Genomic DNA, 20,362 nt, shown 5'->3' with positions numbered 1-20,362 from the left:
ACCCAGGCGAGCCGTGTCCGCCCTGCCCTGCCCTGCCGGTTCCCCCATAGGGAATGGTTCCAGGGAAGAGCCTTATCTGGGGGGAGGCTGTACCAGGCCCACCCGGCCAGGCAGGCTCCCAGGTGCTCTGCAGGGGCCGATAAGGCTGCTTAGCCCAGCTTCCCTCCAGACACCTGACAGCTCCACCGCAGGGCAGTATCCCCAGAGCGCTGCAGGGCGGGGGCTGGGGAGGAACAGCGCCTGCCCCCCCGGTGCAGCAGGTGCTATAAGTGCCAAACCCCCATTCTGCCTCTGCTAGACGCCTCTCTACCGATCCGGGGACAGACGTGCCGTGGGCAGGGATGGGTAAGGGCCGCCTCGGTGAGTCAGGGCCTGTGGGGCGGAGCTGGGCCCTGCTGCTCCGCTCTAGGGCCGGGGACGTGGGGGTGGGACGCTGGGATTAGAACCCACCAGCAGATGTGGGGCTGGAACCCAGCCTGGGGCGCTCCCCTCCCCCCGGGGCGGCGAGGAGCAGGGATGCCTGGCCTGAAAATTACGCACCCTCCAGCTGAGCATCTGGGGCAGACACAGCAACTCGCTCCGGGGCCCGGACAGTCTGCAGAGCTGCCTCCTCTGCGGCCCGTTCAGTCCCGACCCCCCCGTGGCGCGGCCCAGCAGTGGAACGCGGGCGCAGTGACTGGCAGGGGGACAGCGACCGGGGGGGCCTTGGGGGTGGAGGGAGCAGCAGTGACACGTGCGCCAAGCGCCCTAGAGAGGTGGTGCAGGACGCCGGGCGGCTGCCCTGCGGGTCACTGTCTGGCAGGACAGAGCTGGAGGGGCTCCCTGCACGGTGCCTGCTGCTGCAGCTTGGCCATGGGCCCCCAGAGCCACTAGCCCAGCTGGTGAGTGTCAGGGCTGGCGCCTGCCTGCTGCCAGCAGCCCCCGATTCCCTGAAATCCTGGCCGCCCTCCCCCCACCTTCCTGGGGCCCTGAGTGCCCCTGGCCAGCCCCCTCCCCCGACCTTCCTGGGGCCCTGAGTGCCCCTGGCCAGCCCCCTCCCCCGACCTTCCTGGGGCTCTGAGTGCCCCTGGCCAGTCCCCCCCCCCGACCTCCCTGGGGCCCTGAGTGCCCCTGGCCAGTCCCCTCCCCCGACCTTCCTGGGGCCCTGAGTGCCCCTGGCCAGTCCCCTCCCCCGACCTTCCTGGGGCCCTGAGTGCCCCTGGCCAGCCCCCTCCCCCGACCTTCCTGGGGCTCTGAGTGCCCCTGGCCAGTCCCCTCCCCCGACCTTCCTGGGGTCCTGAGTGCCCCTGGCCAGTCCCCTCCCCCAACCTTCCTGGGGCTCTGAGTGCCCCTGGCCAGTCCCCTCCCCCGACCTTCCTGGGGCCCTGAGTGCCCCTGGCCAGTCCCCTCCCCCGACCTTCCTGGGGTCCTGAGTGCCCCTGGCCAGCCCCCTCCCCTGACCTTCCTGGGGCTCTGAGTGCCCCTGGCCAGTCCCCTCCCCCGACCTTCCTGGGGCCCTGAGTGCCCCTGGCCAGTCCCCTCCCCCGACCTTCCTGGGGTCCTGAGTGCCCCTGGCCAGTCCCCTCCCCCGACCTTCCTGGGGCCCTGAGTGTCCCTGGCCAGCCCCCTCCCCCGACCTTCCTGGGGCTCTGAGTGCCCCTGGCCAGTCCCCCCCCCCCGACCTCCCTGGGGCCCTGAGTGCCCCTGGCCAGTCCCCTCCCCCGACCTCCCTGGGGCCCTGAGTGCCCACCCAGGACCCTGTTCCCTGAAGCTCTCAGTGCCCACACAACCCTCAGTCTGCCCCCCCCCTCCAATGTTTCCTCTAATTTTCTGCATCCATGTGTGGAATAATTTTGATGTGCACCCAGGCCTGTGCGGATGTGCACCAGGAGTAGAAACACATGCTGTGTGCGCTCTGCCCGTCGGCTGGGCAGCGTTGGAATCTCTCCTGGGTGGCTACCGAAGTGCTCAGCCTACAGCGAACACTGGCCTGGACCCTGCCCCCGGCCTGCCCCCCGGCTCTCGGTTCCCACCTCGCCTCTGCTCAGAGCCCTGCTCCCCAGGGCCTTAGTGCCCACCCAGCCATGGTCCCCATTTTCTCTTTTCCCCCCACTCTTCCCCTCTGCTCCAGTAGTGCCCCTGGCATAGGGGGTCTCTGTGGGGCAAGCGGCTGGGAACATTTCTCCAGGGTAAATCCCAAGCTCACGTGGGCCTCTTCCCCTTGTGGTGTCTGTCCCAATGGGGCCAATTCCTGGCGTCTCCTCTGTGCCCGGGGGGCAAGGGCAGCGGTGTCAGCTTGTGTGGGAGCCAGCTCTGGATCGCACCGGCCCGTGGCAGCGGGAATTGGGAGCCTGGCTCCTCGGGGGCAGGTTTGCGTTCCCAGCGTCTCCCCAGCTCTTCCCTTTTGCAGCTGCCTGGATCCCTCGTCTCCTGCTCCTCGCCAGCCTCTTGGCCCTGCCAGCCCCGGGGCTGGCCCTGGAAATACACAACGGGAACATCTTCAAGGGACCCACCCACAGACTCAGGAACCACCCAAGGGCCCTGATGGCAGGTGAGTTCTATCTGCGCCTCCGGCCCTCTCAGCCGCCACAGGGGTCCCTGCCGGGCCTGGGGGCCCAGCACAGCTCCGCTTGGCTGCCATTACGCGGGGCTGAAGCCACTGGAGGAAATGACACTCCGAGCCGCGGGCGTTCGAGGAGGGAGGCAGGTGGTGGCCCAGGGGGCTGGGTGGTGGCAGAGCAGGGAGAAGGCAGAGGGTGCTGGCTGCCTCGGGCCACAGAGGTGCATGGGGAAGGGGGGCAGGTGAACACAGCCCTAGGGAGAAGGTGGCAGACGGGAGGAGGCGGGAGTGCCCTGGCAGCACGGCGACGGGCGCTGTGGTAACACCCAGCTTGAGCTGGGCAGGGCCAGGCACGGCTGCGTGGGAAGGAGGCTGCTGCAGAGCCAGGGACAGGACTGGAAGCTGCAGGCTGGTGAGTGCAGAGCCAGGGGCATGGCTGGGGAGTTGGGAGGCTGCATTTGGCCCGTGCTGGAAGGGAGCAGAGCCAGGGAGGTGGGAGGGGGGAGGGTGCAGAAAGGGAAGCGGAGGCACCACTAACACGTTCCACCGCGGCCCCAGGGAGACTGGCAATGGGCGCTAAGGAGCCCTCCCATCACCCAGCTCTCCCCGTTCCTGCCCCTGCACACGAGGGCGAAGGAAACCCGCGGCAGCGCAGAGACAGTGACCTGCAGCTACCGGAAGGCTACGGTACGTGTCTCCCGGGCTGGCCCTCCACACGCCCTGCAGAAATGAGCCACTCGGGCAGCCTCTGTCTGAGGGGAGGGGCAAGGTGCCCACGCCTGGCCCCAGGGGAATCCCAGGCATCTCACAGGCCCCTAGGAGCAAAGAAGCGGGTGGCAGATTTTAGGTTGTGAGGGAGGTGGCTGGCAGTGGCTGGGTCGCCAGCACCCGCTGCCCCAGGGATGGAGCTGGTCCACAGGGGGGAGGAGAAGCTTTGGCTGTGAATTGTGTGTGTGGGATGGGCCCATGTCACAGGTTTGTACGGGCCTAAAGAAATGATGCTTGGGTGCTGGCTGGGAGCACACTGGGACGTCTCTCCCTCTGCTGCAGGTGTGGGGAGGTCATGGCGAAATGCTTGGCAAGATTATTTGAGAGTTATGCGGGGAGGGGAGGAGGGGGGGGGGCTTGTGTTGTCCAGTGCACAGGCCAATGTTAAAGAGCTCTTGGCCCAGCCGTGAGCTGAGGCTGGACTGGACCTGCTGCTGTAAGATACATTTGCCCAAAGCCATGCGGTGCTGTTGGCCTGCAGTGTCCAGCACATTGTAAACACCTCTAAGAAAGCCCCTGCAGGTCATGCAGCCGGGTCTGATTGTCTTCCAGGATACACACAAAGGGTATGTCTACACTAGGCCCCCAGTTCGCAGTAGGGAGGCTAATGTCGGCATTCAAAGTTGCAAATCAAGCCCGGGATTTAAATATCCTGCCCTTGATTTGCATCTTCCTGGCCGGTTGCCATTTTTGAAATTTACAAGTCCAGCCTAACTGCCTGCATCTACATGCGGCAGGGACCCGGTAGTTCGAAATAAAGCCCTTGTTCGAACTACGTGTTAAACCTCATTCCAGGAGGAATAACAGGGAGTTCGAACGAGGGCTTTAATTCAAAATACCGGGTCCCTGCCGCGTGTATACGTGGGCAGTTAGTCTGGACTTGTAAATTTCAAAAAATGGCGACCGTCCGGGAAGATGCAAATCAAATGCGGGATATTTAAATCCCGGGCTTGATTTGCAACTTCAAATGCCTACATTAGCCTCCCTAGTTTGAACTAGGAGGCTAGTGTAGACATTGTTGCAGCATTTTGAAAATGTGCTTGCAAAGGGCTGGCGTGTCAGAGCAGACACTAGGGTCGGAGATGCTCTGGAGGGGCCCGTTCTCACTGGCTCAGGATGGGAGGAGCAAAGCAGGGTGAGCTCCAGCAAACTCTTCCTTGTGCACAGCCTTTCCCAGGGACTGCAGTGAGATTACCTGGAACAGGGTCAGTGGTGTCTTCGTTATCCAGCCCGCCGGACTCCACCAGATCGTTGTTTCCTGTGACTTGAACAGCACCAGTGAAGGCTGGACAGTCCTCCAGAGAAACCGGCACAACACACAGCTCACCTGGTCCGAATCGTGGAGCACCTACAAATATGGCTTTGGCGACGTGCACAGTGACTACTGGCTGGGGATGGAGTACATCTATCAGATCACCAAGCAGAAAGTCTACCAGGTCAGGTTCATCATCCACGATTCCTCTGGCACCATGAAATACGCAGACTACAACCTCTTCAGTCTGGAAGATGAGTCCAAAGGCTACCAGCTGCGTCTGGGCTCCTACTCGGGGACTGCAGGGGACGCCATGACTTCAAACAGTGCTAGTTCTGTGCATGACAACATGAAGTTCACCACGAAGGACCTGGATCAGGACACTTACAGCGGGAACTGTGCGTCTAGCTATGGCGGGGGTTGGTGGTACTCGGGTTGTTATTCTGCTCGACTGAATGTCAAAGGGAGCATCACTTGGGGCAGTTTGTGTTCCGGGAACTGCCAAGCCTCTGCCATCCTCATCAAACCAGCTTCTTACTGCTAGTTGGCCCTTCCCCACCTTGCAGTCTGCAGCGAGGCCAGGCCTTGCTCCCCGAAAGGAGGGAAAGGGTTAGCCTGGGGCACAGCCAAACATCACCCCCATGGGTGCGGGGGGAGAAGTATCATGGTTCATATTTATCCAGAATGGGGCAACTTTCTCTTTTCTTTTCCTCTTCATACTTTGTAAGCTCTTCTCTGCTGGGCCTTGTGCTTTGCGTTGGCTGGATTTAGTTATAGTCACAATCAGAGCAATCCTTTGCAAAGCTGCCCCGGGGAGAGGAAACGCGCTTAGCCCCACGGGGCGCTGCAGTGTGTCCGAGCAGTGTGCCGTTCCGGAGCTCACTGGCCTGGAGGGATCCAGACGCACAGAAGGAGTTTGACAGACACACGCGCGCTGCTGCTCGGTCGGCATTAAAGCGTCAGAATAAAAAGGCATTTTGAAAAAGCGGGGGCCTGGTTCTCGTCCCACGTCCTCTCTGCTGTGCTCCCTGGGCAGCAGAGTGTGTAGAACCCAGCCCAGTGTTTGCAGCCTTCCTGCCTCGGGGGAGTTGGTCTCCCAGACCTGGCTGGGCTAGTCACCCCCAGACTTTGGCTCCCGCAGATTCCTCGAGGGGAATTTTCTGCAGTGACCTGGCAGGATTTTGGAGCCAGGCCTGCCCGTCTGGAGACATCTGGGTAGGTGTAACCCAGGTCTGAGGGGCCCTTTAATAAGGTGTCCAGAAGCCAGTAGGTCTTAGTACAAAGCTAAGTGGTAGCAGACAATTTTCCGTTGGCTTCAGTGGGCTTTGGATCAGGCCCCTACTGCACGGCTGCTGCCTTTCCCCGTCGCTCCGGGCTCCCGTCCACGTTGGGCCTTTCCAAGGGGCCGAGGTGCTGAGGCTCGTCTCTCGTCTGACTGCTTCCGCGCAAATTCCTTTGGGGGCCACTTCTCCTGGGCAACCCCTGGCTCCGAGCCCCTGGCCGGGAGCAGAGCAGAGTCCGACAAGAGGAGGGGAAGAGGCAGGAGCCTCGGGGGAGCCGCTGAGCCAGAGTCAGTTTTGGCTGGTGCTGGTGACAGGTCCCTGTGGTGCCGAGTGCCGGGCGGATGAAAAGCTCTTAGCATGAGTAGGGGTGACCCTAGGACGGGGGGAGGCAAGTCCCCAGCCCCACCCGTTCTGCCTGAGACCCTGCCCCTGCCACCTAGGGCCCCTCCATAGCTGGGCAGCCCTCCTCCCCGAACATGGGCTGACAGTGGCTTGCCCCCCAGAGCATGTGGGGCCTGTGGTTCTACCCCTCCGGAGCACCCCAACCCCCCTACCCCAGCCTGGAAACCCCTCCCACACCCGAACTCCCTCCTGGAGCCTGCACTCCACCTGCCCCCCAGTCTCCTGCTCTGATCCCCACCATACATGCCAAGCCCCTCGTCTCTGGCCCCACTCCAGAGCCTGGATTCCCAGGTGGAGCCCTCAACCCCTGCATCCCATGCCCTGACCCAGTCCAGAGCCCCGTCCTGCACCCCCAACGTCTAATCCCTGGCCCCACTCCAGAGCCCACACCCCACTCCACAGCTCTCCAACCATCTGCTCTGGGCCACGGACGCTTAGTGAGGGTGGAGGAGAGTGAGGGATGGTGTGGGGGGCAGGGCAAGGGGAGGAGCAGGGGTGATGAGTTTGGTGCCATTCGAAAGTTGGGGTCATTACTGAGAGCAGGGGACGAGGATGAAGGTGGGTCGTGTCTTGTGGTCCCTGCAGAGAAGCAACTTTCCAAGCAAGTTCCCAAACGCCCTCAAGAGAGCCCCGAGCATTAGACGTGGGGCCATAAGACGTATCCTGCAGCTTCTCTTCTCTGCAGCAGCGGCCCCGTGACTTCATGCAGGGCTGGACTAAGGGGTGGGCTAGCCGGGCAGCTGCCCAGGGCACCAACCTACGGGGGGCGCCCGGCTCCCGGCAGGCTGCAGCGGCCGCCCGGGGCGGGGGCTGTGTTAACCCCCGCAGCACCGGCCAGCAGCGCCCTTCCCCCCGTGGCCCGTGCACCCAGAGGCAGGGCCGTGCGCCCCGAGGGCGGCGCCGTGCGCCTGGGACCCAGGGTGCCAAAATGGCTCGGGCCGGCCCTGTCTTCATGGGCAAGGAGAATTCAATTTGCTCAGGCCAGACCCTCTCCTCACGCAGTCGAAGGCCATGTCTACACCCCACAGTGTTGTCCCCTCGCGGCAGCTTTCAGCAGCCTCGCCACAGGGTGCGCACGTTGCATTGCACCCCCTGTGGCTGGAGCGCCCCTGCTCCCCACCTAAAGCCCCTTGGCGAGAGGTGCGGCGCTTAGGGCAGCATCGGCCACATCTTCACTTCCCGGGAGATCAGTGCAGCCGCTGGGACTGGGAGCTCTGCCCATGGTCAGGGACGAGGCGGCCGGTCACTATGAATTCCCTCGCACGCCCAGCAGCTCCGGCTCGGTGGCTTTGTTTGCTGGAGGCTGTGGCCTGTGGGCGGATCCAGCTGCGCTGTGCTCTGCCCCCCAGCCAGGGGCTGCAGGGGGACTCCAGGGCTGCTCCGCGAGCCGAGGGGCTCTGACCTCCACCTTGCTGGGTGGCAGCTGGCCCTTCCGGCGGGCTCTGCCCGCATATAGCAGGGGCAGCGTTCGGCTCCGCTCTTCCGGACAAAAGGGACCCGTGGCCTCGGGCGCCCGTCAGAATCCCTCCCCTCAGCGCAGTCAGGGTGAGCCCTCCCCAGCCGGTGGCCGGGCTTTGCCCGGGGCATTCCCAAGGGGGCGCTCTCAAAAATAGGGGCCCCACGCACAGAACTGGGTCTCCTTGTACCCAGCATCCCAGCCCTCTCCCCTGCTCTCCAGGGGATGCAGCAGAGAACATGGTGCTATTTAAACCAGGCGCCGCCTTGCTCCTTTAGCTCCTCCCCTCTCCCGTCATGGGTGCCCTCGGAGCGCTCACGGTTCCCCCCCCTCGTCAGCTTCAGGGCTGGCACCTTCCACCTGCCTCCGAGTCCCTGGGCGGGTGGAGGCCAGAGTGGACTCAGCTGATCCTTGTGGTCCCAATGCAGCGGCTTTGCTTCCGGTGTCCAGACCGACTGTCTCGATCCGTTCACCGATTTGCGATGCCTCTGCCTGGGCCAGGTAGAACCGGGCAGGGGGTGTCCTCCCACTGGAGCCCCTCCTCAGCTCCGGGTTTGGGAGCCCTCCGGCTCACCTTGCTGGCCAGGCAGAGCTTTCCTAGAAACCAGACAGGCTTCCGCAAGGGCTGGGCTTGGGTAAAGAGAGACGTTTCCCCCTACGAATGCAGCTGGAACCTTCCACTCCCCTCCAGTCATCTGGTGCACAAATCCTGGACCATCTTCTGCGGCTAAAGCGGTGAGGACTTTCGCTTAGTGAGTGCGATGAGCGCGCCGACCTGAGATATTGGCTTTTCGTCCCCCTGGTCAGGGTGCCTGGGCTTTCCCCTATGCACCGGTCCAAGGAATCCCGACAGACTCATTGCACATCGCTGCCAGTCAGCTGCATGCCACCCTCCTGGCCCTTAAACTTAGTTTTCCCTTCTCTTTTGGGGCCCCCTCTGTAAGCTCTGGCACACTGGTCTGTGCATCATTTAGCAACCAGAAGAGTCACCTGGTGTTGCCTGGGTCCTCAGGGCAGGGGGCTGGTGGTGCAGGAGTCAGGGCAGGGACTTGGGGAGGACAGGGCAGGGTGGGGGGCATGAGGCTGAGGAGTCATGGTGAGAGACTGAGGGGGGAGGGACTCGGGGTAGGGGGTCCGGGGGCCCATCTGGCAGGGCTTTCTCTCTCCCCCAACCCTCTCTGCTAGCAGGGGCCTTCTCTCTGACACCTTCCATGGGGGAGGGGGGCTTCTGTCTCCTCCCAGCTCTCCCACTTCTCTCTCCCCAGCCCCCCTGGCTGGCAGGACTTTCTCTCCCCCCTGTCCGGCAGGGGCCTTCTCTCTCCCCTCTGGCCCCCAGCGCCTGTCCCCAGAGTAGGGCTGGGCCCCATGCCTGAGGGCAGCGGGTGGGGGTGGGGTCAGCGGGCACCAGGGGCTTGCACTGCCCCAAGGATGGGGAGATAAGCACAGAGCTCTAGGGGGGCCCAGAGAGCAGCTCCCCCGGGCTCAGCCTGGCGGCTGCTGCTGCTACATCTGTTCCCTGCCCGGTCTCCTGGCTCCCTGCAGACTGCGGGGGGGAAGCGGAGCTGGCGCTGGGGTAACCAGAGCCCCCCCCCCCCCAAGGCTCTCGGGCCTCTCTCCCAGCCTGGCTGCAGGGGGATCTGGGGACAGACGGGGGGGAGCAGCCCCCGGGCCCAGCTGTGCTGAGACGGGCGGCGGCCGCTTGCAGGGAGCTGGAATTCTTGACTCCCCGGGGGCGGGCGCCGCTGGGCTGGAGAAGGCAGCGCAGAAAACCCGGCCGGGGTGGTGCGGAATGGGGGGGCGGGGTCGGACCGCGCATGCGCAGCGGGTCAGGGACTCCGGTTGTAGTCCAGCGCCAGGGCTTAGCTCAGACCGGGAGCTCCCCAGGGCAGGGGATGCTGCGCCTCCCGGAGCCGGCCCACGGGCTGCAAGTGGGGGGCGCGCCCCGGGCAAAGGGGCGGAGCAGCCCCCCCGCACACCGAGGGGCGTGACCCCTGTGCTGCTCCCCCCCGCCAATCGCAGAGGGGGAGGGGTCTGTGCAGGGGCCGCGCCTACTGCGCGTGGGGAGGGGGGGGGGTCACACAGCTGGGGAGCAGGAGCAGGATCTAGGGCTGGTGGTTTGTAGAAAGCTGCTACCTATGAGATTGTGCTACTTAGGGGGCCCTCAGCATGCGCAGTAGCTCTGCTGAAGCCCCTGCCCTTCGCCCTGCCCGCTCCATGGGTAAGTTTTTGCTGACTTCTTCTTAAAAGGGGTGGGTTAAAAAAAAACAAAAAAGGAGGGAAAGGGTTACACGTGGGGGGCTGAAGCGGCTGCAGACAGGGTTAGGATCAGTCCTGGGGCAAATGTAGGGCTGATGGGGGAGAGGAACAGCTGGGAAAGGGAAAGCCCCCGCACAGGCAGGGCAGAAGGGGTGAAAACAGGCACCCCCGTGGGAATGAGGCAGCAATCACAGGGAGCAATCACAGGGGGGCTTTTTAATGTGCTTAAACCTGCTTTTTATGAATTCAAATCAGACTCACTGAGCATGCTCAGTAGGGCTGCTGACGCCTTTGCCCTTCTCTTTTCCCTTACCCTGTAGAAGTTTTTTGCTCAGGACATTTGAAAAGGGTTAATGATGGGAAAAGGGGGCTAACGAGAAGACATGACGTCTGCTCACACCTTTGTGTTGTCTGCTGCCCGTGGATCACCGAATTGCCGCTCATTTGCATTGCAGCGTTGCACCTTTGCAAATGTTATTTCTGTTACTTGAATTGCTCTGTGCCATGCCTGTCGCTGTCACGTGTGTTTCTGTTTTCATAGCTACTGTTCCACAACACTTCAGTCCATGGCAATTCTTTCTGTGACTCTCTCCTAGCACTTGCTGCCTTTTATTTTTACTGTGCTGCTCCCAGTAGCAGTTTCTTACAGGAGCAGTTCTTCGTTCCTGCAACTGCCACCAGTAGCACCTTCCTACAGGGAGCAGCTCTGTACCCGGACCTGTTTGGAACTGATCCCTGTAGGATTGTGCTACTGCTGGTAGCAGTTTCTTACAGGAGCACTTCCTTATGATCGTATAAATGAGAAAGTGCTACCGGCAGCACCTTGCCACAAGGGAGCAGCTCTCTACATACCTCTGGCCCCACCAGGATAAAACTGATCCTGGCGGTGTGTGTGTGCGTGCATTTGCAGCACATGTAACAACATGGGGAGCAGAGGTTTCCCCACTGCCAGGCTGGGGGGCAGCCCCATGTGCCGGGGGGGGGGGGGCGATGCCAGTGCCGGGAGCAGGCACCGCATCCCTGCCCAAGGGGGGAGATTCAGGGACTGGGGGCAGCCAGTGTCAGCTGCTGTTTTGCTTCTGCCCAGCGCCCCAGTGAGGCCAAGGAGCACCCCGGGTGGAAGGGGCGGGGCTGGATTTAAACCCTGCTGCAGGGTCCTGCCCGGTTCTCAAAACAGGCAAATTGTCCCGTGTTTTCTGTCTCTCCACAACAGCGCTGGCAGGTCCTGTTGCTGCCAGATTTCCGCTTGCTGGCCCACCAGCTGCGAGTGGGGGGAGGGGGGGGCGCCAGTGGCTGTTCCTCAGTTGATCCGTTAGTGCAGCCGCTGCTGCATGTCACTGTCAGCCAGCAGGTCCCTCTCCCCCCAATCCTGTTTCCATCTGGCACATGGACTTTCATGCAAATGGGTTTTCTTATACCGCTCTTTGTTGACCGCTTGTTCTGAATTTTGATGTAGTTTGGCTCTTGGGTTTGAAAAGGTTCTGGACCCCTGGTTTATAAAAGCTCTGTTGGTTTAGTCCCGGTGAGAGGGCTTAGGTCTATGCTGCAGAGAAAGGGAGGGGCTTTAAACACAGGAGCCGAAACATAACACACTGTCCTCCGTATTCAGACAGCAGAATAAGTGGCTGGTTTATCAGAAACACTGGGCGCACAGAACTGAATCTCATTGTTGCAGGTGCAGTAATGTTGAAACTCAAGCCAGGCACTGAGAGAAATGAATATGGATTTGGGATCTAACTTGTGTGTGTTGTTTATGGACTCTCTCGACTCAAGCATTTGCCCAGAATGGCCGAGTCTAGCATGTGTGTCACCAGGAACAGAGTCTGGGCAGAATGGGGGTGTGGAAAGGATTAAAGCTCCTTCTGAAATGTCTCCAATTACCCTTCTCCCCCAACAGGCTGCAGAACACCCATGTCTTGCTCCAGCTCAGCCCACGGCCTGCAGAGCCAGGGACAGGAAATGGCTGTGGCGGAGCCGGTGACCTTCGAGGAGGTGGCTGTGTATTTCTCTGAGGAGGAATGGGCTCTGCTGGACCCGGGTCAGAGAGCCCTCTACTGGGATGTGATGCAGGAGAACTATGAGGCTGTGAGCTGGCTGGGTAAGGATTCCTGTCCCCTTGGGTATTAGAAGCTGGGTGGGCTCTGGAGCAGGTGGGTTGGGTTTGGTTCAGGGTCCCTCATTTCCCTTCCCCTCCCCCTGTTGTCAGGAGTAACAGCCCCAATAATCCTGGCTTCTGAGTGAGAGACTGTTCCCTGGATGTCCCCCTCCTAGGGGAAGCAGGTTCAGGGACTAACAATGGTACTGCTCTTCCCACACCCCAGGTCTCAATGTGCTTCCCCACCATCTTGCCAATGTTGTGCCTTGGCCGGAGGTTTCAATGGAAGGGCCCAGAGAGGAATGACAAGTACCAGAGTTGGGGGGGGGGGCTGGCTGCAGTTAGTGCCTGTCGGATCCCCCTTGTGCCAGTGGGCTGAGCCCCTGGAAGGAGGGAGCGATTCCTGGAGTCCTTTCCTGACCGTGGCTGATCTGTGTGACATGCCATTTCCTTCCAGTGAGAGAGGCTGGGGATGAGGGAGGGTGGATGAATAACTAGTTATCTCTCTCCATTCTGAAAACTGACCATTTATTCCTACCCTTTAACTGGTTAAAAGACAGGAGGACAATGAAAGGACATTCCCTCTTTCCTCGTGATAACTTACTTACGGGCCTTGGGTGAGGGGCCTTGTAAAATGCTTTCTGGAAATCTAAGTATGCTATGTCCTCTGGATCCTCCTTGTCCACATGCATGTTGACCCTCTCAAAGAACTCTAGTAAATCAGTGAAGTGTGATTTCCCTATACAAAAACCATGTTGACATTTTCCCCCAACAAATTGTGTTTATCTATGTGTCTGAAAATCCTATTCTTTACTATAGTTTCAACTAATTTGCCCAGTATTGATGTTAGATATGCCCAGTGGTTGCTCCCCAGGTAACAATCATTTACACTTGGCTTGATAATAAAGAAAAGTGGTTTCATTAAGTATAAAAAGTAAGACTTAAGCGGTTGTAAGTGAAAACAGTCAGATCAAAGCAAACTGCTAATTTAAACAACATACACCAGCTAATTCTGATCCACTAAAACTTGTTACATGCACATTTTTACCTTGAACCATTCTATCTCAGATAAAATACTTCACGTTACAGAGTTGATCTTAATTCTGACCTGGGTCTACTCTACAGCTTTTCAGAGTTCTTCAGGATTCTGTGTTTTCACGTTTCTTCATGTTTATCCTCGTATGGTGGATGAGGCAGTTTCTAAGGCCAGCTGAAGACAAAGCCCTGATCACTTTCCTTTCCTTATATAGATTTCCCCCAGGTCACACTCCTCAACCCCATGGAAAAGTATGAGATTCAAGTTGGATTCCAGTACCAGGTGGCATGGTCATGTGACTTTGTAGGCTCAACCACAGTTTGAGCTTACAGGGAAAAAGGAGCCATCATTGGTGGTTGAGGGCTGTCACTAAGTTCCTAACATATCACTAATGGCCCTCGTTAGCACATTTAGAACTATAAACATGCTTACACTTCATATGTCTAACTTCACATACAAAAGTGATACATGCACAAAGATAGTACATACATGTTCAAGAGACTGTAACTTTAAAAATGGTATATTACATATCCTGTTATGCCTGTCTTGAAGATGCATTATGAAAATTCATATTCATAATCCGGTGTTCATGAAGCATGGGGAGGGGGGCTGTGACAGCAGTTGTTTGTGTGTTTTCTCCTCCTTTTCCTGTTGTCCTTTCAGCTCAGCACAGAGAATGACTTCGGTCTGGTTTCTGTCTTTCCCAGCAGGTGATGGGATGCTGAGTGAGAACAATGAGGGGAGCCTTCATCAGGAAGGACTGGAACAAGTTGCTCCATGTGAAATCTTATTGGGAAGATCTGAAGGGCATGTTTCTCAGAGTCCTGAGCAGGGAGAGACCTCTGAGTGTCAGCGGAGCCCAGAAAGGCAGCAGGGAAACCATACAGTGGAGGGACAGGGTAAATCTAGTCACAGGAGCAGAAGGATGAAAAGATACAAAGAAACTGTTCAACAGAAAACCCCCCATCAAGTGTTACCCTACGCTTGCAGTGACTGTGGGAAACGTTTCCAATGTGGAAAGGTCCTCATTTTACACCAGAGAATCCACTCTGATAAGAACCCCTTCAGCTTGTCTGACTGTAGGAATAACTTCAGTCAGAACTCAAATCTTATTACCCATCAAGGAAAGCATCCAACTGAGAAAATCTGTGACTGTCCTGCTTGTGGGAAAAGCTTACATTGGAAATCCTGTGTTACTGATCACCAGAGAAACCACAGAATAAAGCAATCCTTCATCTGCTCTGACTGTGGGAAGAGCTTCACTTGGCGCTCAGGCCTTGATAGACATAGGAGAATCCACACGGGAGAGAAACCCTTTCACTGCTCTGCCTGCAGGAAAAGCTTCAGTCAGCGCTCAGGTCTTGTTAGACACAGGAGAATCCACACTGGAGAGAAACCCTTTCACTGCTCTACCTGCAGGAAAAGCTTCAGTCAGCGCTCAGAACTTATTCAATATCAGGAACTACATACAAGCAATACGCCATGTAACAGCTCTGACAGTGGGAAAAGCTCCCATCAGCACTCAAGAATCCGCACAAGAGAGAAACCATTCAACTGCTCTGTGTGTGGGAAAAGCTTCAGACAGAACTCAAACCTGATTAAACATCAGAGAATCCACACAAGCGAGAAATCCTTCAACTGCTTTGTCTGTGGGAAAAGCTTCAGTAGTAGATCACGTCTCAGTAGACATCAGAGAATCCACACAGGAGAGAAGCACTTTAACTGCTCTGACTGTGGGAAAAGCTTCCATCAGCGTTCAAGTCTCCTTGATCATCAGAGGACCCACACAGGGGAGAAACCCTTCAGTTGCTCTAACTGTGGGAAAAGCTTCAGTCAGAACTCAAACCTGATTAAACATCAGAGAATCCACACCGGTTGGAAACCCTTCAGCTGCTCTGACTGTGGGAAAAGATTCACTAGAAATGCACATCTCATTAGACATCAGAGAATCCACACAGGAGAGAAACCCTTCAACTGCTGTGACTGTGGGAAAACTTTCAGGCAGATGTCACACCTTCTTAGACATAGGAGAATCCATACAGTAGAGAAAACTAGTAAGTGCCCTGTAGCTGACAGAGTTAATTTTCTTGCCTATCATGTTAATAATAATATTGTGTTGATTCAGATTAATTAATGAATATATTAATGGGTAGAGTTAGTACAGAGGTAATAGTTAAGAGCTGTAATGCAAGAAATCTGTAAAAGGTCATTATGTAACAGGAAAGGAAATCTGTAACAGGTCATTTGCAAGATAAGCGGAAGCTAATGTTTGCACATTTCTATGGTTGAGATACAGGTCTCACTCAGACACGAGTCATAGCTTATTCATAGCTTCCCTGGACTGAAGGGGGTGGGGGTTGGGACATATGTCTAGGACCTTTCACCCTTATAGCAAAGATGACTTACATATGTTTGGAAAGTGATAGGAAAAATATCCTCAGACTCAGCAGCTGCATCAGTACATGGAAAGTCCCAAAATAACTGGTTCAGGCCAAGTTGAGATCCACGATACATTGTCCTATAGGGAAAAGGACACTTCAACATTAGAAATATTCCCTACTGAATATGCATCAAACATATCAATGTCAGAGCAACATATTATAAAAGTGGCATTCCATCATAGGGGTAGGAGGAGAAAAAGATGTAGCCCTTGGAAGGTGCCAGAATCATGGCCCTTGGTGATCATGGGGAAGGTGATGGGTTAACACCTAAGATTGTTCTAGAAGGAATGATGTAAATATATGGTAAGGAAATATGGATGCTCACTCTCTATACACAGAAATTGGGGTGTTTGTGACTGTGCTAACTGTATTAATAAACTATATTTGTAAATATACAAGAGTTCCTATATTGTGAGTGTTGCAACTGTGCACATCAGGGTTCCCAAGCTTAGAATAATTGAATTCTGGGCCTGATCCTAGGACACAGGACTTGTCTGTCCTAAAGGTGGTAATTAAAAATTGACACACAATCTTAGATCAGGCAACAGCACTCACTGAGGAAAAAGGTTCAATCAGAGTTCTTCAACATCAGAGAACCCACATGGGAGAGAAGCCTTTTAATTGCTCTGTGGGAAAATGGGCTTCAATTGCAGCAAGGGCGGTTTAGGGTGGACATTAGGAAAAACTTCCTAATTGTCAGGGAGGTTAAACACTGCAATAAGTTGCCTACGGTGGTTGTGGAATCTCCATCACTGGAGATATTTAAGAACAGGTGAGACAAACATCTGTCATGGATGATCTAGATCAGGCATGTCCAAAGTCCAGCCCGCGGGCCAATTGCGGTCCGTGTTCCGGTTTAATACGGCCCCCCGGGTAATTTGGCAATATCTATCTTTTATGGCCCCCAACGAATCCATATGTATTGAGATGAATACATTGTAAAATCTCAGTTAATGTTAGTTGGTCTAAATCAGTTATAAATATATTTGGACACAACATGTATACTTGGTGTTATGTTCCTGTTCATATTTTTTGAACTTAAAAGTTGACAGACAACCTTTATTACCAATAATATGTAATGTACTTTACAATGTTCCTGACATATATTTCAGCTTCCTGGATTTTTTTTTTCATCTGGCCTTCAGATATGAAAGGCAGAGTGATTTAATACCTGTTTAGATTTGTCATCCATGTGACAAAATGAAAAGTATGCCGTTTGCAATAAAATTTGCATAAAATAGTTAATTTGCATTTAATTTTAATGGTTCAAGGAATGTCAGGCAAAATGGTCGGCCCTCACGCATGTTCACTTCATCAAATCTGGCCCTCTTTGAAAAAAGTTTGGACACCCCTGATCTAGATGGTGCTTGGCCCTTCCATGAGGGCAGGGGACTGGACTTAATGACCTCTCAATGTCTCTTCCAGTTCTAATGTTCTATGATGCTATGAAAAAAAATGGTTACTTATCTCATAACTGTTGCTCTTCAAGGTGTGTTGCTTATGTCCATTCCACTTATGAGTGCATGCACTGCATGCACTAGTTCTGGAAGCTTTTTACCCTTATCAATTCCCGTTGTTCCAGCAGGGGAGCCCCCTGGAGTGGTGGCGGTGTAACTGCACATATATTCCCCTGCTGGCCCCCCACTCCCTCAGTTCCTTCTTGCCAACATTCCGATGAAGGGGAGGTGGGCGGGGAAGATGTGAGCTCAACGAACTCCTGGGCTGCCAGAAAAGTATCTGGCATTGACAGCTGTGGGACCTCCTCCATGGACAGGTCCTGGGTCTCTGGGCACCTGCACCGATGGCATACCAGAGATGAAGCCTCAGCCCCCCCCCCCCCCCCCATGACATGTCCCTTGGTCCCATCACGAGGGCGATCTCCCTCTTTGCACACTCGGTGCCAGGGACTGGGATCGGTGCCTCGGCACCGGCCGGTGCTTCCAATGCCAAAGAGTGCTTTGACGTGGGTCCAGTGTCCTGGATCAGCCCTGGTACGCTCCTCGCTGATGGTGCCAACTCCGGTGCCAGGGGTTGGAGTGCCAACTCCATTAGGAGTAACTTGAGCCTAGAGTCCCATTCTCTCTCAGTCCTTAGCTTAAAGGACTGACAGATCTTACACGAGTCCATCAAATTGCTTTCCCCCAGGCACTTTAGGCTGTCCTTGTGTGGGTCACCACAGGACATAGGCTTCGAGCATCGCAGGCAGGGTTTAAACCCTGGGGTCCTGGCATGTTCCCCCCTCCCCCTCATGGAGGGGGAACAATGGGAATGAACTATCTACTAACTATTTTAGTTTGGGAAAGAGAAGACTGAGAGGGGACATGATAGCGGCTTTCAGGTATCTGAACGGGTGTCACAAGGAGGAGGGAGAAAAATTGTTCTTCCTGGTTTCTGAGGATAGAACAAGAAGCTTAAATTGCAGCAAGGGAGGTTTAGGTTGGACATTAGGAAAAAATTCCTAACTGTCTGGTAGTTAAACGCTGGAATAAATTGCCTAGGGAGGTTGTGGAATCTCCATCTCTGCAGATATTTAAGAGCAGGTTAGATAAATGTCTATCAGGGATGGTCTAGACAGTGCTGGGTCCTGTCACGAAGGCCGGGGACTGGACTCGATGACATCTCGAGGTCCCTTCCAGTCCTAGTATTCTATAATTGTATTCTAACAACAAAAACCTCAATAACTACACTAAGGAACTATTTACATGAGATAAGAGTGCTAAGGGCACACTTGCGATTCCAAGTTAAGCGTTCCAGCAACCGTCATGGTGGTCAGAAGGAACTGAGGGGTGGGGGGTCAGCAGGGGAATATATGGGCGGTCATACTGGCACCACTCCAGAGGGCTCCTCGGCTGGACCAATGGGTACTGCTAAGGGTACAAAGTTTCCAGAACCCGTGCACGCAGCACGCACACACCTAAGTGGAATGGGTGTAAGCAGGCACGCAAAGAAGAAAGATCTTTATTCCAAATGGTATGAAAGAAAAGTGCTAGAAATGGGAAAAGTAGCACAGCTTTCCAATCGCTGCATATTGGGGAAAATTCTTATTCGCGTAGCAGGCAGCTGCTTTGGTGGGTGGGGCTGGCTGAGTTGGTGTGGTGAGGGGGCTGCTGGGGTGGGGGGCTGGGACCTGCTGTGGCTGTGTGGCAGTGGGGAGACCTGCTCAGGTGGTCGGGGCTACCATATGGTTGGGTGGGGAGGGTCAGGGCCATTCTGGCGGTTGGGGCTCGGAACAGGACCTGCCACATGGTGGGGTGGGGGGGGTCAGGGCCTGTTCTGGCGGTTGGGGCTCAGAACAGGACCTGCCACATGTGGGGGTGGGGGGCTTGGCTGCTCCAGCAGTCAGGAACAGGACCTGCCACATGCCGGGGCCAAAGGGAGGGGTGGGGGGGGTCGCTCTGGCAACTGGGAATGTGTGTGATAATAAATTGGGTGCCATGGTGGCATACATACAAACCAGCGCACGTGACCTCACTATTGGTGCACAAGGCAAAACTCACTCTGCTCATGGTTAGAAAACCTTAGAGGGAACACTGGTGACAGGGTTTGGATGTGACTCCATTGTAACAAACACTGACTTGCTGATTTAAACAGCCTGCTTCCCCATCTTGGGTAAATGTTCTAGCCCCCGCACTCAAAGCTGGGAGGGAACTCTCTCCTTCCACCCTCTCCCAGGCTCTTTGGAGTAGCAGAAGTAGCCTCTGGTAAGACCTGACAGCCTGGGCCTCTACCGGCCTTCCCTGGGCTTGTAAATTGCACTGGGGCTTGAGGGACAACCAAGGCCTGGGTGCCTATAGGGAACTGCTGATTGTGGCCTGAAACCTGTCCTTTAACTTTCTGAAATAGCTGTCGGGAGCATGGCTAACATGATGCCAATTTTTAAAAAAAGGATCCAGTGGCAATCCCTGTTTTTCCCTGTGGGGCAGCCAACTTTCAGTACCAGGAAAGTGGGTGACCATAGTCAAGTACAGAATTACCCTCCAGAGATGCACATGATTTTTCAGAGAGGAATCAACAATACTTTCTGTAAAGAGAAACCATGCCGTACCAATCTATTAGAATTCTTTGAGGGGGTCAATAAATATGTGGATAAGAACAATCCAGTGGATATATAATACCTAGACTTTCAGAAAGCCTTTGACGAGGTCCTTTACTGAAGGCTTTTAAGCAGTGTAAGTTATCATGGTTGTGTGGGAGCATTAAACCTAACATTGCTGCAGTTAACTGCAGTGTCCCCTCTAACATTTTTTGTCCTTGGGCAGACTGAATTTTCTTTTTGGAGGGTTGAATTTTCTTATTTGCACCACCAATATTGAAGTAGTGTGTTGATGTATATCACCAATACAAACAAAATACAAGGGTGTGTGTGTGTATACACACACACACTGTATATATATATATAAACTATATTTTAAGCAGTCCATATATGTGGAATAAAATATATTAAAAAAAGATGCCTGTGACTAGTTGCTGTGAGGTACACTTAGGCTTTGTCTACATTGCAGGGTTTTTGCACAAGAAGCTTTTTGCAGAAGAGATCTTCCACAAAAACTTCTTGCATCAAAGTGCGTCCACACCTCAAAAGTGCATTGCAAAAGCGATGTGCTTTTACGCAAGAGAGCGTCCACACTGCATGGATGCTCTTGTGCAAGGGAGCTCTGATGGCCATTAGCAGAATGGCCATCAGAGCACCTGTGCTTTTTCTGATAGGCTCTTTTTGTGTAAGAAACCCCTGCGGAGCATCCTCATATGCCTTTTTGTGCAAGAGCTAAAGTTATGCTTTGTGGGGAGAGGAATAACTCTACCATCAAACACCCCCTGTCCTGTCGAGGTACTG

At 55.4% G+C, this 20,362-nt stretch overlaps 2 protein-coding genes across 3 annotated transcripts; both read left to right on the top strand.

The window, feature by feature from the left end:
- LOC142818175 (fibrinogen-like protein 1-like protein) lies at positions 1-6,586 on the top strand. Of its 2 annotated transcripts, none has more exons than XM_075914095.2 (4): positions 1-360; positions 2,390-2,530; positions 3,098-3,226; positions 4,475-6,586. In XM_075914095.2, the coding sequence occupies exons 1-4, from the start codon at positions 342-344 to the stop codon at positions 5,101-5,103; spliced, it is 918 nt and encodes a 305-aa protein (XP_075770210.2). In that variant the 5' UTR covers positions 1-341; the 3' UTR covers positions 5,104-6,586. The 2 variants fall into 2 exon arrangements, with proteins under 2 accessions (XP_075770210.2, XP_089626997.1); XM_089770871.1 differs by having other exon boundaries at positions 2-345.
- A 2,982-nt stretch (positions 6,587-9,568) lies between these two features.
- LOC149522081 (uncharacterized) lies at positions 9,569-18,660 on the top strand. Its single transcript, XM_089770813.1, has 3 exons — positions 9,569-9,918; positions 11,854-12,054; positions 13,795-18,660. The coding sequence occupies exons 1-3, from the start codon at positions 9,867-9,869 to the stop codon at positions 15,219-15,221; spliced, it is 1,680 nt and encodes a 559-aa protein (XP_089626939.1). The 5' UTR covers positions 9,569-9,866; the 3' UTR covers positions 15,222-18,660.
- The last annotated feature ends 1,702 nt before the right edge of the window (positions 18,661-20,362 follow it).

Source organism: Pelodiscus sinensis, chromosome 19 (assembly GCF_052426305.1).
Source record: "Pelodiscus sinensis isolate ZL-2025 chromosome 19, ASM5242630v1, whole genome shotgun sequence".
In the NCBI taxonomy this organism is placed as follows: domain Eukaryota; kingdom Metazoa; phylum Chordata; order Testudines; family Trionychidae; genus Pelodiscus; species Pelodiscus sinensis.
The sequence above is the reverse complement of the archived record's forward strand: the minus strand, read 5'-3'. Positions and strand labels throughout refer to the sequence as shown.

Coding starts and splice junctions, on each gene's coding strand:
- LOC142818175 (XM_075914095.2), top strand. Junction 2,531..3,097: donor CCCAAGGGCCCTGATGGCAG/GTGAGTTCTATC, acceptor CCGCGGCCCCAG/GGAGACTGGCAATGGGCGCT. Junction 3,227..4,474: donor GCAGCTACCGGAAGGCTACG/GTACGTGTCTCC, acceptor CCTTGTGCACAG/CCTTTCCCAGGGACTGCAGT.
- LOC149522081 (XM_089770813.1), top strand. CDS start 9,867: ATGCGCAGTAGCTCTGCTGAAGCCCCTGCCCTTCGCCCTGCCCGCTCC. Junction 9,919..11,853: donor TCGCCCTGCCCGCTCCATGG/GTAAGTTTTTGC, acceptor CTCCCCCAACAG/GCTGCAGAACACCCATGTCT. Junction 12,055..13,794: donor TGAGGCTGTGAGCTGGCTGG/GTAAGGATTCCT, acceptor TGTCTTTCCCAG/CAGGTGATGGGATGCTGAGT.